We start from the raw sequence: 14,225 nt of genomic DNA on the forward strand, positions 1-14,225 counted from the left end.
TGATCAGCCATGATCACATTGAATGGCGGTGCTGGCTCGAAGAGCCGAATGGCCTACTCCTGCACCTATTATATATTGATCAGCACCCTTCTCAGTCTGCTCAAGATTCCAGCTTTCTGCAATTTCTTGACATTCCAAGGTCATTGAGTAGCTATGCTCTCACTGAATAGTGGACCAGGCTCTGCGATGAAACGGCCTACACCGTTTCTATATTATTTTATAACTTCACAATTCCCCTTGGCATTGCAAAGGTCTGGAGGGGTTTTGAGCTTCTAGCGTACTGAGGCTTGAGTGGAATGATTGCAAATGTGTGTGGTTTTGATGGAGAGATCAGTCATCAGATCCAGCACTGTAAGTCAATATTATTAACAGCTGGAAGACAGTTTGGTCAGAATGCACAAGAAATCACTCCCATGGCTAGCTGGAAGGTCAATGCTCACAATAAATTTGCATCATGTATTTCAAAATAGTGTCTTATTAGAAAGAGGAGTCAGATCAATTGTCTCATACTTTGAGAAAGATTGTCACTAGAAACATAAAATGTATTGTGTTTTAAACCTAGTTGCATTGCAGTTAGAAAAGCACATTGCACCACTAGTGCACTGAATACTATCGTGCAGCAGATGGGAGCCATAAGGATACACAGTGACAGCCATGCTACTCACAGACAAATATGCAGATGTTCATAGAACTGGGAAAACAGGAGCAAAATAAAGCGGAGGAAGGCTGCCCAAAGAAGACAGCCAGACTACTATTGCAGAGGTATAGAAAAGTGGGCACCAGTAAACCTTGGGGCCGTGAGGACGATGACCATGACTAAAAGACTCCAGGGGTGATAGTGGCAGCGGTGTCAATAGACAATATACAATAGGTACAGGAGTAGGCCCTTCGAGCCAGCACCGCCATTCAATGTGATTATGGCTGATAATCTCCTGTAGAAATTGGCCGCGGACCGGGGGTCGGAGCTCTTCTCCTCCCTGGTCCACAACGAGAGATCCCAGGCCCAGGACGCCGGACCAGCTGGAGCTCCGCAGACCGTGGCTTCAGGTTGCCGCGGGCCAGCGAACGGGGCACTCCCCTCCGGCTCGCCCCGGCGAGGGCTCGTCCGCTCCATGACGAGAGTCCACGCTGCGCCTACAGCTGAAGCCCTGGGTGCGTCTCCGGGAAAGGCCGTACCGATCCTTGATGTTAGGCCACGGGGGAGGCAACATGGAAAAAGTTGCCTCTCCGTGGAGGAGGCGACTGAAGCGGTTTCCCCCTTACCCCCCCCACACCACCCCCCACACCAACCCCACACAGGACACACGGAGGAACATTAAAAACACACATTAGGACAAACTAAAAAAAACAAAAAGAGTAGAAAAAACACGCTGCTGTCAGGGCTGCCGGCTTGCAGCACCACCACCGACCCATCCCCATCAAAAATAAACTTCAAACCCGGCTAACACCTGGCTAACCCCTTCAGGGCTCAGTGTCAGTCCATCAATTATTCTGGGGACAAGCAGAGACATTTGATAATTAAGGCTCAATGTTGATGCAACCTTCCAGCTGATGGATGCTTGAAAACTTGGTACCAACACCTAATATATGATAAAATATTTGATATTTGGATATGTAGGGCTAGCATGCAAAGGTGAAAAAAACACAAAGTGCTGATGTAACTCAGCAGTCAGGCAACATCTCTGCAGACCATGGGTAGATGGCATTTTGGATCAAGATCCTTCTTCAGACTGACGTTCTCCTGACCCAAAACATTGCCGACCCATGTCCTCCAGAGATGCTGTGTGACCTGCTGAGTTACTCCGGCACATTGTACATTTTTTGGTAAACTAGCCTTCTGCAGTTCCTTGTGTCTCCATGCAAAGGTGGAAGTGACCCGGTACAGAGAAAGAAAGTGCCGACAGTGCATATGAGTTACAAATAAGCTGCTGGAGCTGCTCAGTGGGTCAGGCAGCAGCTGTGGATGAAATGGACATTCGACGTTTCATCTCATGACCCTCCCTCTGGATTGAAAGAATGGAGGGGTGATCGCCATAGAAAAGCCATGAGGAAGGTGGGGCAAGAGCTAGCATGTGATACATGGATCCAGATGTGGAAGGGTGGATTGGTAGATGGAATCAGCTGGGGTAGGGATGAGTGGAGATAACGATAGAGGCTGTGATATAATTCGTGGAGATAACGATAGAGGCTGTGATATAATTCGTGGAGATAACGATAGAGGCTGTGATATAATTCGTGGAGATAATTTGGGCTGCAGATGATAGAATCTGAAGGGACAGGATGGTGGAGTATCTAAATGCATAGAAGAACAGAGGTTACCTGAAATTAGAGCATATGGTGTTTATGTCTTCAGGTCGCAGTTTACCGAGGGAGAATAGGAGGTGTGTTGCTCTAGTTGCCCTTGGCCTCACTCTGCAATGCAGGAGGCCCAGGACAGACATGTTGGTGTGGAAATGGGGAGTGGTTTGGTTTAGGTTAGTTTACTGTCATGTGTACCAAAGTACACTGAAAAGGTTTTTAGTTGTGTGCTATCCCGTCAGCCAATAGACTACACATGATTACAATCAAGGTGTCAAGGTAATGACATGGCTAACAACCGAGAGTTCCAGTTGGCCACGGCAGACAGAGTGTAGAAACAATGAACTGCAGATCCTGGTTAATGCACAAAATGAGCCACAGTGCTGGAGTAATTCAGCAGGTCAACCAGCATCTCTGGAGAACATGGATAGATGATGGTTTGGGTCGAGACCCTTCTTCAGACTGGAGAAGGGTATGGACCTGAAACATCACCTATAAATAATCTCCAGAGATAATGCCTGACCTGCTGAGTTACTCCAGCACTGTGTCCATTCATGGTGGACAGAGCACAAGTACGTAGCAAAGCAGTCGCTTAGTCTGTGCTTGGTCTAAATAATGCAGAGGAAGCCACGTAAGAACAACAACTCAATAGACGAGGTTAGAGGATGTGCATGTGAGTCTCTAGATCTCCGAGCAGGTTTGTTTGGGGTTTCTGGATGATGAAGAGGGTGGAGTAGAAATAGGTGTTCCTCCTCCTCGAGTTGCAGGGCAAAGTACTAGGGGAGGGGGAGAGATGGGTGAACCAGGGAGCCATGGAGAGAGTGGTCCCTGTAGAAAGCAAAAACTGGTGGGGAAGGGAAGTTACGACAGGTGAAGTGATCGTATTGTAGCTGGCAGAAATGCGGAAGAATGCCAAAGGCTGGCAGAGTAAATGTTCAAACTAAATACATTGTCCTAAGTTCATTCCAAGAGCTCTCCCGAGTTTAAAAAAAATCAAACTCGTGGTAAGCACGAAGAATGAACGTAGCGGGTACGTCGAAGCTCGGGGACGACTCTTAGCAGCTCGTACCGCTAACGGCAGGTACGCGAGAAGACTCGTTAACGGCAGGTAAGCACGGGAAGACTCGCGAAGATTTTTCAACATGTTGAAAAATGTCCACGAGAGCCCCGAGTACCGACGAGTGGCCATTACCGTCAATCTCCGAGTTCGAATCAGAGCAAACTCGGGAGAGCTCTTGGAATGAACTCGTACTGTGAGGCAGGGGCTTTTAATGCACTGAAGGGGAATTAAAAGTAAAGGGAACATTTTTGGCGCTGGGGCCCCATGCATATCAAATATCAGACAAACTATGGAATAAAAATAGAAACTACTGCAAACACTCAGCAAGCCAGGAAGCATCTGTGGAGTGAGAAGCAGAGATTTTATATTGGTTTCAGAGAAAAGATACTGGTCCAATGATCCAAGATTGTTGTAATCTCTTGTAATACAAAATTACAATTAGATTACTAAATCTCTTAGATTTTAAATAATGGGTGACACAAGGTTATTTTGAAATAAGCGAGTGACGAGATAGACAGTTTCTGTTCTCTTCTGGCTGAGACCAGGATGGTTAAAAGCAGAAGGTACACAAAAATGCTGGAGAAACTCAGCGGGTGCAGCAGCATCTATGGAGCGAAGGAAATAGGCAACGTTTCGGACCAAAACCCTTCTTCAGACTGAAAGCAGAGACACTCTATCAGGCCCAGCACGCATTATGCAGTTACTAGGATTTTTAAACACAGTCAAACGGGATGAAACGATGACCATGCTGATAAGGAAAATGTCAGATGTCATTAAGTAGGCCATTTAGTTTCAGCCATTTCTAGATGATTCAGTGATGTGTGAAAACCATGTTTGATATTGTTACATAAATGACCTCTATACGGTGAAGCCAGTCACAAGAATTGTTTTGTATGTTCACTCACTGTGAAGATGAAGCAGCTTAACAATTCCTCTTTAGCCCAGGCTTTATGCCAAGTCCTCTCCTAGTATGTTTTCAAAGATACTGGGAAAAAAATGCAAAAGGATTGCACTTTGCCAAGTGGGACATAATCCTCACACTTGCTGCTGAAAAACGTCAATATCGTCCAAATACAGAAATGAAATTTAGCCAACTGAGACCACTCTGGAGCTGAATGGTATCGCACTGAGCAGCAACTAGGTCTCCAGTGATGGAATGAGTGATGTGGCTGAGACAGGCTACATCCTCATCTGAAGGGCTTCAAGACGCAGCTAAGTCTTTTTCAATTCTTCTGAACACCCCTCATACTTATTGCATGCTTTTAAAAATAAAAATATCCACTGAAAGCATTTGAAACAGACTTAAATAATTGAAAACATTACTCAAGTTACAATTTTATCAAATTCAACTTGACGTTTTCCCTGCTGCCTTGAAATGCCACCTCACTGAATATATTAGAGGATACAGCACTAGATTTAATTTGGTTTAGGATTCTTATGTAGATTCCTTGCAGAATCCCAGCACATTCCTGCTCCACTGTTGAATTTCAGATAAATCTGAAGTCAACGGCAAATTAACTTGGGAATTTGCACATTCATGCAGGTATAAGGTCATGAGGAATAGGAGTAGACATAGGCCATTCGGTCCATCAAGTCTACTCCACCATTCAATCATGGCTGATCTATCTCTCCCTCCGAACCCCATTCTCCTACCTTCTCCCCATCCCCTTCTCCTTCTGACACCTGTATTAATCAAGAATCTATCTATCTCTGCCTTAAAAATATTCACTGATCCTCCACAGCCTTCTGTGGCAAAGAATTCCACAGATTCACCACCCTCTGACTAAAGACATTTCACCTCATCTCCTTCCTAAAAGAATGTCCTTTAATTCTGAGTCCATGACTCTCTCAAGTCCTAGGCTCTCTCAATAGTGGAAACATCCTATCGACATCCACTCTATCCTAGTCTTTCACTATTCTGTATGTTTCAATTAGGTACCTCCCACATTCGCCTGAACTCCAGCGAGTACAGGCCCAGTGCCGACAAACGCTCATCATAGGTTAACCTACCCGTTCCTGGGCTTATTCTTGTAAACCTCCTCTGGACCTTCTCCAGAGCTAGCAGAACCTTCCTCAGATATGGTGCCCAAAATTGCTCACAAGATATCGAGCTTGTCTGCACTTCAAAATGCAAATGGAGAGGATTGTTCAGAATAGGATTTACTCCCATTTGGGAATGAATGGGCGAATTAGGGATAGTCAGCATGGCTTTGTCCATGGTGGTCATGTCTTATGAACTGAAAGGATCAGTGAGGGTAGGGCAGTGGTCTACATGTTGTCTACATGTATATTACTAAGGCAATTGGTAATGACCCTCATGGTATGTTGATCCAGAAGATTCAGATGCATGGAATCCATGGTGACTTAGAACGGAGACGAGGAAACACTTTTTCTCACAGAGAGTAGTGAGTCTGTGGAATTCTCTGCCTCAGAGGGCGGTGGAGGCGGGTTCTCTGGATGCTTTCAAGAGAGAGCTGGATAGGGCTCTTATAAATAGCAGTCAAGGGATATGGGGAGAAGGAAGGAATGGGGTACTGATTGGGGATGATCAGCCATGATCACATTGAATGGCAGTGCTGGCTCAAAGGGCTGAATGGCCTACTCCTGCACCTATTGTCTATTGTCTATTGACTTGGTTGTTTGGATTCAATACTGGCTTACTCACAAAAGACATAGTTGTGGCGGGGAAGGGTGTTATTCTGGTTGGGGGTATATAACCAGTGGCGTTCCGCAGAGATCTGTATTGGGACCTCTATTGTTTGTGATATATACAAATGACTTGGACATAAACGTAGATGGGTTGGTTAGTAAGTTTGCAGAAGACACCAAAATCGGCAGAGTTGTGGACAGTGAGGAAGATTATCAAACTATATTGTGGGATGTAGATCAGCGACAGGAATGGGCAGAGAAATGGCAGATGGAGTTTAATCTGAGCGAGTGCGAGGTGCTGCACTTTAGGATACGAATGTAGGGGGAAAGTATACAGTTAATGGCAAACCAGAGCATTGATGGACAGAGAAATGTTAAGGTCCAAGTCCATAGCTCCTTGAAAGTGCCAACCCAATTAGATGGAGTGGTAAGGAAGGCAATAATATGTCTTCATTGAGTATAAGTGACAGTCATGTTTCAGCTTTATAAAACTTTGGTTAGGTTGCATCTGGAGTATTGTGTGCACTTCTGGTTGATGCATTACAGAAAGGATGTGGAGGCTCGGGAAAGTGCAGAAGGGTTTACCAGAATTTAACCTGGATTAGAGGGTATTAGCTCCAGGGGCAGATTAGACAAACATAGTTTATCTTCTCTCAGCTTTAAGATGAGAAGGGCAAAGTTTAAAGGCAATTCTTTTCACACAGAGGTTGATGGGTGCCTGAAACATGGTGCCAGGGATGATGGTGGAAGCAGATCGAATAGTGGCATTCAAGAGGCTTTTAAATAGAACTTTTTAATGAAGGGAATGTAGGTATATAGATCATATGCAGCACAGAAGATTAGTTTAACCTGCTATCATGTTCAGCATGGACATTGTGGACCGAAGTGCCTGTTCTTGAGCTGCACTGCACTGTAAGTGCTGGCAATTCTATGCAAAACCCAGCATAAATCTCTACTCAGATTGCAAGGGTGGATATTACCATATGGCTAGAATGGACCTGATGGATCAAACCCAACTTTATAAATCTCTGAATGCCAACAGGAATAATTAGTTGCATTGTTTCCGAAAGAATTTCTAAAGCAAGAGCTTAAATTTATCGCTTTGTGAATGCAGGTTGTTATTTGTCATTATATTTGCTTGAATGAAGAAGGTATTTATAAAATTAAGCAGCTAAATCCACAGGAGTCCTTTAAATGCATAATGGGGAAATGAGTTTGCACAGTTTGCAGATTAAAATTAGAAAGCTCACCTACAGTGGAGAGGTACCATTTCATACTGAAATAGGATTTGACACCACAAATTATTCCTGAGTGAGGAAATTGACTGTAGCAGACAATGTAGCATCAACTGAAACTGGTGGAATGCTACACATATCCATCTCAAGATTAACTAGAGGAAACAGATGGGAAAATCTCCGTTGAAGCCCCAGCCATCTCCTCCCGTGTCTCCGACAGCACGCTGAGAGGTGCTTCATCCTGCCCCAAGGATTATTATGGCAGCAAAGACATCTCATACCATGTCCTTTCAATGGTATTTTATTTTTCGAGCATTCTACTGCTCAACGTCCTGAATTCTGCTCCTACAACATACATGTCCTTGGAGAACTATTCCTTTGCCTATGTTCTGTGACTGGGCGCAGACTGCTATGTTCATTCTTAATGGTCGCTATTCTTTCCCAGATCATCCTTTTATCCTGAACATAAAATGTCCAGAACAAGGGGTCACAGTTTAAGGATAAGGGGGAAATCTTTTAGGACCGAGATGCGGAAAACATTTTTCACACAGAAAGTGGTGAATCTCTGGAATTCTCTGCCACAGAAGGTAGTTGAGGCCAGTTCATTGGCTATATTTAATAGGGAGTTAGATGTGGCCCTTGTGGCTAAAGGGATCAGGGGGTATGGAGAGAAGGCAGGTACAGGATACTGAGTTGGATGATCAGCCATGATCATATTGAATGGCGGTGCTGGCTCGAAGGGCCGAATGGCCTACTCCTGCACCTATTTTCTATGTTTCTATGGTTGGGGATTTTTCTTTATATTACCTGTCAATGTTCTTTTTTTGCTCCCTCTTCACTTCCCTTCATTTATTTTCAAACCACCCCCACCCTGCCACCCCCACTGCCTTAAAAATATTCACTGATCCTCATTCGGCCCATCAAGTCTACGCCATTCAATCATGTTTAATCTATTTCTCCCTCCTAACCCCATTCTCCTGCCTTCTCCCCAGAACCCCTGACACCCGTACTAATCAAGAATCTATCTGCCTTAAAATTATCCATTGACTTGGCCTCCATTCACCATCCCAGATATTATAATATCTGTGTTCACTTCCAATGATCCCTGTGACTGTACCGAGGTGACATTAATCATGTTGGATGCTAATGTTACCCTTGTTTTGTGTTTCAGAGTATTGAAGGTTTTCCTGTCCCGGACGGCACAACGAATCCCTTACATGACCAGCTGGAGAGTGGTGAGGATGTTGGGAATCATTTTACTGATAGTTTGCTGGTTTCTGATTTCGTGGACATCTGCGGTGTGTGAGAATTTGGACAGGAATGTTTCACTGATCGTCCAGGGACAGACTGCAGATGGCTTGAAGTTCAACATGTGCCTGGTGGACCGCTGGGACTACATGATGGCCATTGGTAGGTCTGATTTTTAACTGCAAGATACTCAGTTATGGTAGAACCATTTGGTCTATAGATTCACCTGACATACACTACTCATCCACCCATCTTGTTATTTTCCATAAGAACCTCCGTTCAGTGGATGTTGAGTTTGGTTTAGTTTAGTTTAGACCCCTTGAAGACCGAAAAAGGTGAATTTATTATGGGGAACAAGGAAATGGAAGATGAGTTGAACAGGTACTTTGGATTTGTCTTCACTAAGGAGGACACAAACAATCTTCCTGATATAATAGTGGCCAGAGGGTCTGGGGTGATGGCGGAACTGAAGGAAATCCACATTAGGCAGGAAATGGTGTTGGATAAACTGATGGGATTGAAGGCTGATAAATCCCCAGGGCCTGATGGTCTGCGTCCCAGGGTACTTAAGGAAGTGGCTCTAGAAATCGTGGAAGTATTGGTGATAATTTTCCAATGTTCTATAGACTCAGGGTCAGTTCCTGTGGATTGGAGAGTAGCTAATGCTATCCCACATTTTAAGAAAGGCGGGAGAGAGAAAACAGGGAATTATAGACCAGTTAGCTTGACATCGGAGGTGGGGAAGATGCTGGAGTCAATCATAAAAGATGAGATAGCCAAACATTTGGATAGCAGTAACAGGATCGGTCCGAGTCAGCATGGATTTACGAAGGGGAAATCATGCTTGACTAATCTTCTGGAATTTTTTTGAAGATGTAACTAGGAAAATGGACAAGGGAGAGCCAGTGGATGTAATGTACCTGGACTTTCAGAAAGCATTTGATAAGGTCCCACATAGGAGATTAGTGGGCAAAATGAGGGTACATGGTATTGGGGGTAGAGGAGTGGTTGGCAGACAGGAAACAAAGAGTAGGGATTAACGGATCCCTTTCAGAATGGCAGGCAGTGACTAGTGGGGTACCGCAAGGCTCGGTGCTGGGACTGCAGCTATTTACAATATAAATCAATGATTTGGATGAAGGGATTCAAAGTAACATGAGCAAATTTGCAGATGACACAAAGCTGGGTGGCAGTGTGAACTGTGAGGAGGATGCTATGAGAATGCAGGGTGACTTGGACACGTTGGGGGAGTGGGCAGATGCACGGCAGATGAAGTCCCGGAGCTCCCGCAACGCGACTTCTCCAGCCCGTGTCGCGGGGTTGGAAAGACCTGGAGCGGGGTCGTACATCGCCCAGCATGGCTTCATGGCCGTGGGAAATTCCAGCACCCGCCGGTGGCTCCAACTTTGTGACATTTAGACTGGGAGCGGGGCCATAAATCGCCCGGCACGGCCTAAAATGCCCATGGGACTTATCATCGCCCGCCTGGGGCTTGGACATCGGGAGAGACATGCAGAACAGGGGAGCGAAAATACTTTGCCTTCCATCACAGTGGGTCCACTGTGATGGATGTTTGTGTGAATTAAATTGTGTGTATGTCTAGGAAATTGTCTTTGTATGGCTGTGGAAACAGAATTTCGTTTGAGCCTCACTGAGGCTCAAATGACAATAAATTGTATTGTATTGTAACGCGGATAAATGTGAGGTTATCCACTTTGGTAGCAAAAACAGGAAGGCAGATGGCGTCTAAATGGCATCAAGTTGGGAAAAGGGGAAGTACAACGGGATCTGGGGGTCCTTGTACATCAGTCTATGAAAGTAAGCATGCAGTTACAGCAGGCAGTGAAGAAAGCGAATAGCATGTTGGCCTTTATAAAATGAGGAATCGAATATAGGAGCAAAGAGGTCCTTCTGCAGTTGTACAGAGCCCTAGTGAGACCACACCTGGAGTATTGTGTGAAGTTTTGGTCCCCTAATTTGAAGAAGGACATTCTTGCTATTGAGGGAGTGCATCGTAGGTTTACAAGGTTAATTCCCGGGATGGCGGGACTGTCATATGCTGAGAGAATGGAACAGCTGGGCTTGTACACTCTGGAGTTTAGAAGGATGAGAGGTGATCTCATTGAAACATATAAGATTGTTAAGGGCTTGGACACGCTAGAGGCAGGAAACATGTTCCCGATGTTGGCGGAGTCCAGAACCAGGGGCCACAGTTTAAGAATAAGGAGTAAGCCATTTAGAACGGAGACGAGGAAACACTTTTTATCACAGAGAGTGGTGAGTCTGTGGAATTCTCTGCCTCAGAGGGCGGTGGAGGCAGGTTCTCTGGATGCTTTCAAGAGAGAGTTAGATAGGGCTCTTAAAAATAGCGGAGTCAGGGGATATGGGGAGAAGGCAGGAACGGGGTACTGATTGGGGATGATCAGCCATGATCATATTGAATGGCGGTGCTGGGTCGAAGGGCAGAATGGCCTAGTCCTGCACCTATTGTTTATTGTCTAGTGTCTATTGACAGTCTTGAGAAAGTATTATTATTATTTTATTATTATTATTATTATTATTATTATTATTATCATTATTATTAAATATTATAGGCCACCTTCAGTCACTGCAAACTTGTATTTCCATAGTTTGACCACAGGTGCGCAATATAGAGTGATGTGCAATATGCTCTAAACAGAGACACACCAAACTTACGCAAGAGAATATTCGCCTGCACATACTGCATAATTCGTCGCCTATAAATATCCTCATCATCTGCCATTTGTTCTGTTATTCAATTAAAAAATATACATTTGAACAAAAAAACTGTTTATTACAGTGACCTAATGATTTATCATAGATACTAGATTAAGTGGGACCCGTTGTATGGGTATTGAGGGCTGAAGGGACTGGTTTCCAGAGGGCTAGTATGGGCATTGTGGGCCAAATGAATTCTTGGGGTGGCAGCTCAGTCACTCAAGCCTGATGTGCTGGCAGCTCACTCACGGCTGGTGGACTAGCAGTTGACACACGACTATTCCTTGAAATTCCATTTCAAGCAGGGTGCAAGGCAACCAAATTCAAATACAGTTTCCTACCATTTCAAGCAGGGTGCAAGACCACCAAATTCAGGTGCAGTTTCCTACCACTTCAAGCAGGGTGCAAGGCCACCAAACTCAAGTTCAGTTTCCTACCACTTCAAGCAGAGTGCAATGCCACCAAATTCAAGTGCAGTTTCATGCCTTTTCAAGGAGGGTGCAAGGCCACCAAATTCAAGTGCGGTTTCATGCCATTTCAAGCAGGGTGCAAGGCCACCAAATTCAAGTGCAGTTTCATACCACTTCAAGCAGGGTGCAAGACAACCAAATTGAAGTACAGTTTCATACCACTTCATGCAGGGTGCAAGGCCACCAAATTCAAATGCAGTTTCATACCATTTCATGCAGGGTGCCAGGCCACCACATTCAAATGCCATTTCATACCATTTCAAGCAGGGTGAAACCACTATAAAACCACACAAAACACCACATAGACACCACACTCACAGTTCAGTAGACATTCAGTGTGTTCAGTTGATTCACAGCTCAGACAGATTCGTGACCTCTCCCTCCTCCATCTTGCGGAGACTGAGCCACACCCACATTTCCGGGTTTTATAATCACTCCCCCCTCCAACCAGAAGGGGCGTGGCCTTCATGGCGTGATTGACAGGAGAGAGATTCTCAACATTTTTTTAAACACTTATAACACTTATATTTTTCATTGATGGGAAGAATCCTCTGCACCAGATGAGCGGCGGGGGACTGAGTAAGATGGCCAAAAATCACAGCCGTAAGTGGTAGCATTCTATCTAAAATAAATATACAGTGCAAACAGGAAGTTGTCAAGTTTCCAACAACAACCATTTTTGCAGTGCAGCATTTCAAAGCTGTTACCACCACCAACAACAACCATTTTTGCAGTGCAGCATTTCAAAGCAGGTACTACCACCAACAACAACCATTTTTGCAGTGCAGCATTTCAAAGCTGTTACCACCACCAACAACAACCTTTTTGCAGTGCAGCATTTCAAAGCAGTTACCACATTTTCATTTTCAAACCACATTAAGGGCACTCACAGTTGAGTAGACATGTGTTATTCACAGCTCAGAGAGATGTGACCCTCTCATTCCTCCATCTTGCAGAGACTGAGTGAGGTACAAAACATCAGGGTTTTATAGTCCCTCCCCCCTCCTACCAGCAGGGGCAGCAGAGAGAATCTCAACATTTTTAAAACATTAATAACTCTTTGATTTTTCATCGATGAGAAAAATCCTCTTGTCCTGTGCAGCGGAGGGGGACTCTGAGTAAGATGGCCAAAAATCACAGCCGTAAGTGGCAGCGATTTTTCAAAAATCATGAAACAGGAAGTGGTCAAGATCTTACTTTTAGTAATATAGATAATTCATGGCATTTAATGCAATTGATTGCAATTAATTATTTTTTTGCATTAACATACATGCTTCCTAATTATAGTGACAATTCTATTTGTGGTCTAATGCCTGGTTCCAATGAACTGGGAACTGGGTTGATTTCATGCCAACAGTTGGACAATAAGGTTGCTGATGGCACAGCCATGATTTCAATAGATGGACCAGAACTCTAAACAATATTTAAAGATTCATATTATCAAGGGGTGAATTTCAAATGTGGTTTGAATCAGACTCATACAGCACAGAAACAGGCCTTTCGGCCCATCTCGTCCATTCTGACTAAGATGTCATCTACACTAGGTTCCATATGCCCGCATTTGACCCATATCCCTTCAAAACCTTTCTTATCCATGTACCTGTCCAAATGTCTTTTAAATTTTGTTATCGTACCTGCCACAACCACTTTTCTGGCAACTCATTCCATACACGTACCACTCTCTGTGAAAAAGCTGTCCCTCAGGTTCCTATTAAATCGTTTTCCTTTTGCCTTAAATCTTCGGCAGCAGGAGCACTCACAGGAGAGCCAGGGGAATGCAGGCAAAACTGTGTAAACTGTCAAACTTACAGTGGCCAATTGTGCTACCACCCTTAAAAAATGATTCTTTAAGCCTTCTGGTTCTTGGAACTGCTTTCAAATGTTGACATAATTATAAACACAGTAAATTAGGTGTAATCCATCAAGCCTTTTCTGATATCCAACAAGATTTTGTCTTATCATCCAGCCCATTAGTACATCAAAAATATTTCTTCATACCCCTTGAAGACATATTTAAGTGAAATCCATCAGAATCTGGAGACCAATCAGACCACAGCTCCAACTATTCATATATTTTGTACACTTCTAAGTTCCCCTAGTTCCATCATTCCTCCTCATTTAAGATTGACAGATGTTTCTTGGTAGGAAGGAACTGCAGATGCTGGTTTACACCAACAATAGACACAAAATGCTGGAGTATCTTAGCGGGTCAGGCAGCATCTCTGGAAAAAAGGAATTGGTGACTTTTCAGGTCGAGATCCTTCTTCACACAGAGAGGCTATTACTTGTATCCCATGGGACGACAGATGGCACAATGGGCTAAGTGTTCGGCTGGCAACCGGAAGGTAGCTGGTTCGAATCCCGCTTGGAGTGCATACTGTCGTTGTGTCCTTGGGCAAGACACTTCACCCACCTTTGCCTGTGTGTGTCCTTGGGCAAGACACTTCACCCACCTTTGCCTGTGTGTGTGAATGTAATTATGTGAAGCACTTTGGGGTCAATGCAAGTTGACTAAAAATGTGCAAT

The 14,225-nt window shown here is 44.3% G+C and overlaps 1 protein-coding gene across 1 annotated transcript in view; it reads left to right on the forward strand.

Annotated features, from left to right (window-relative positions):
- gpr158 (G protein-coupled receptor 158) overlaps positions 1–14,225 on the forward strand; it is a 636,863-nt gene that overhangs the window by 518,648 nt on the left and 103,990 nt on the right. The window contains 1 exon segment of the mRNA XM_033015870.1: positions 8,414–8,652. Coding sequence (XP_032871761.1) covers positions 8,414–8,652 — 239 coding nt within the window.

The sequence above is a fragment of the Amblyraja radiata genome, chromosome 2 (genome assembly GCF_010909765.2).
Source record: "Amblyraja radiata isolate CabotCenter1 chromosome 2, sAmbRad1.1.pri, whole genome shotgun sequence".
Lineage (NCBI taxonomy): Eukaryota > Metazoa > Chordata > Chondrichthyes > Rajiformes > Rajidae > Amblyraja > Amblyraja radiata.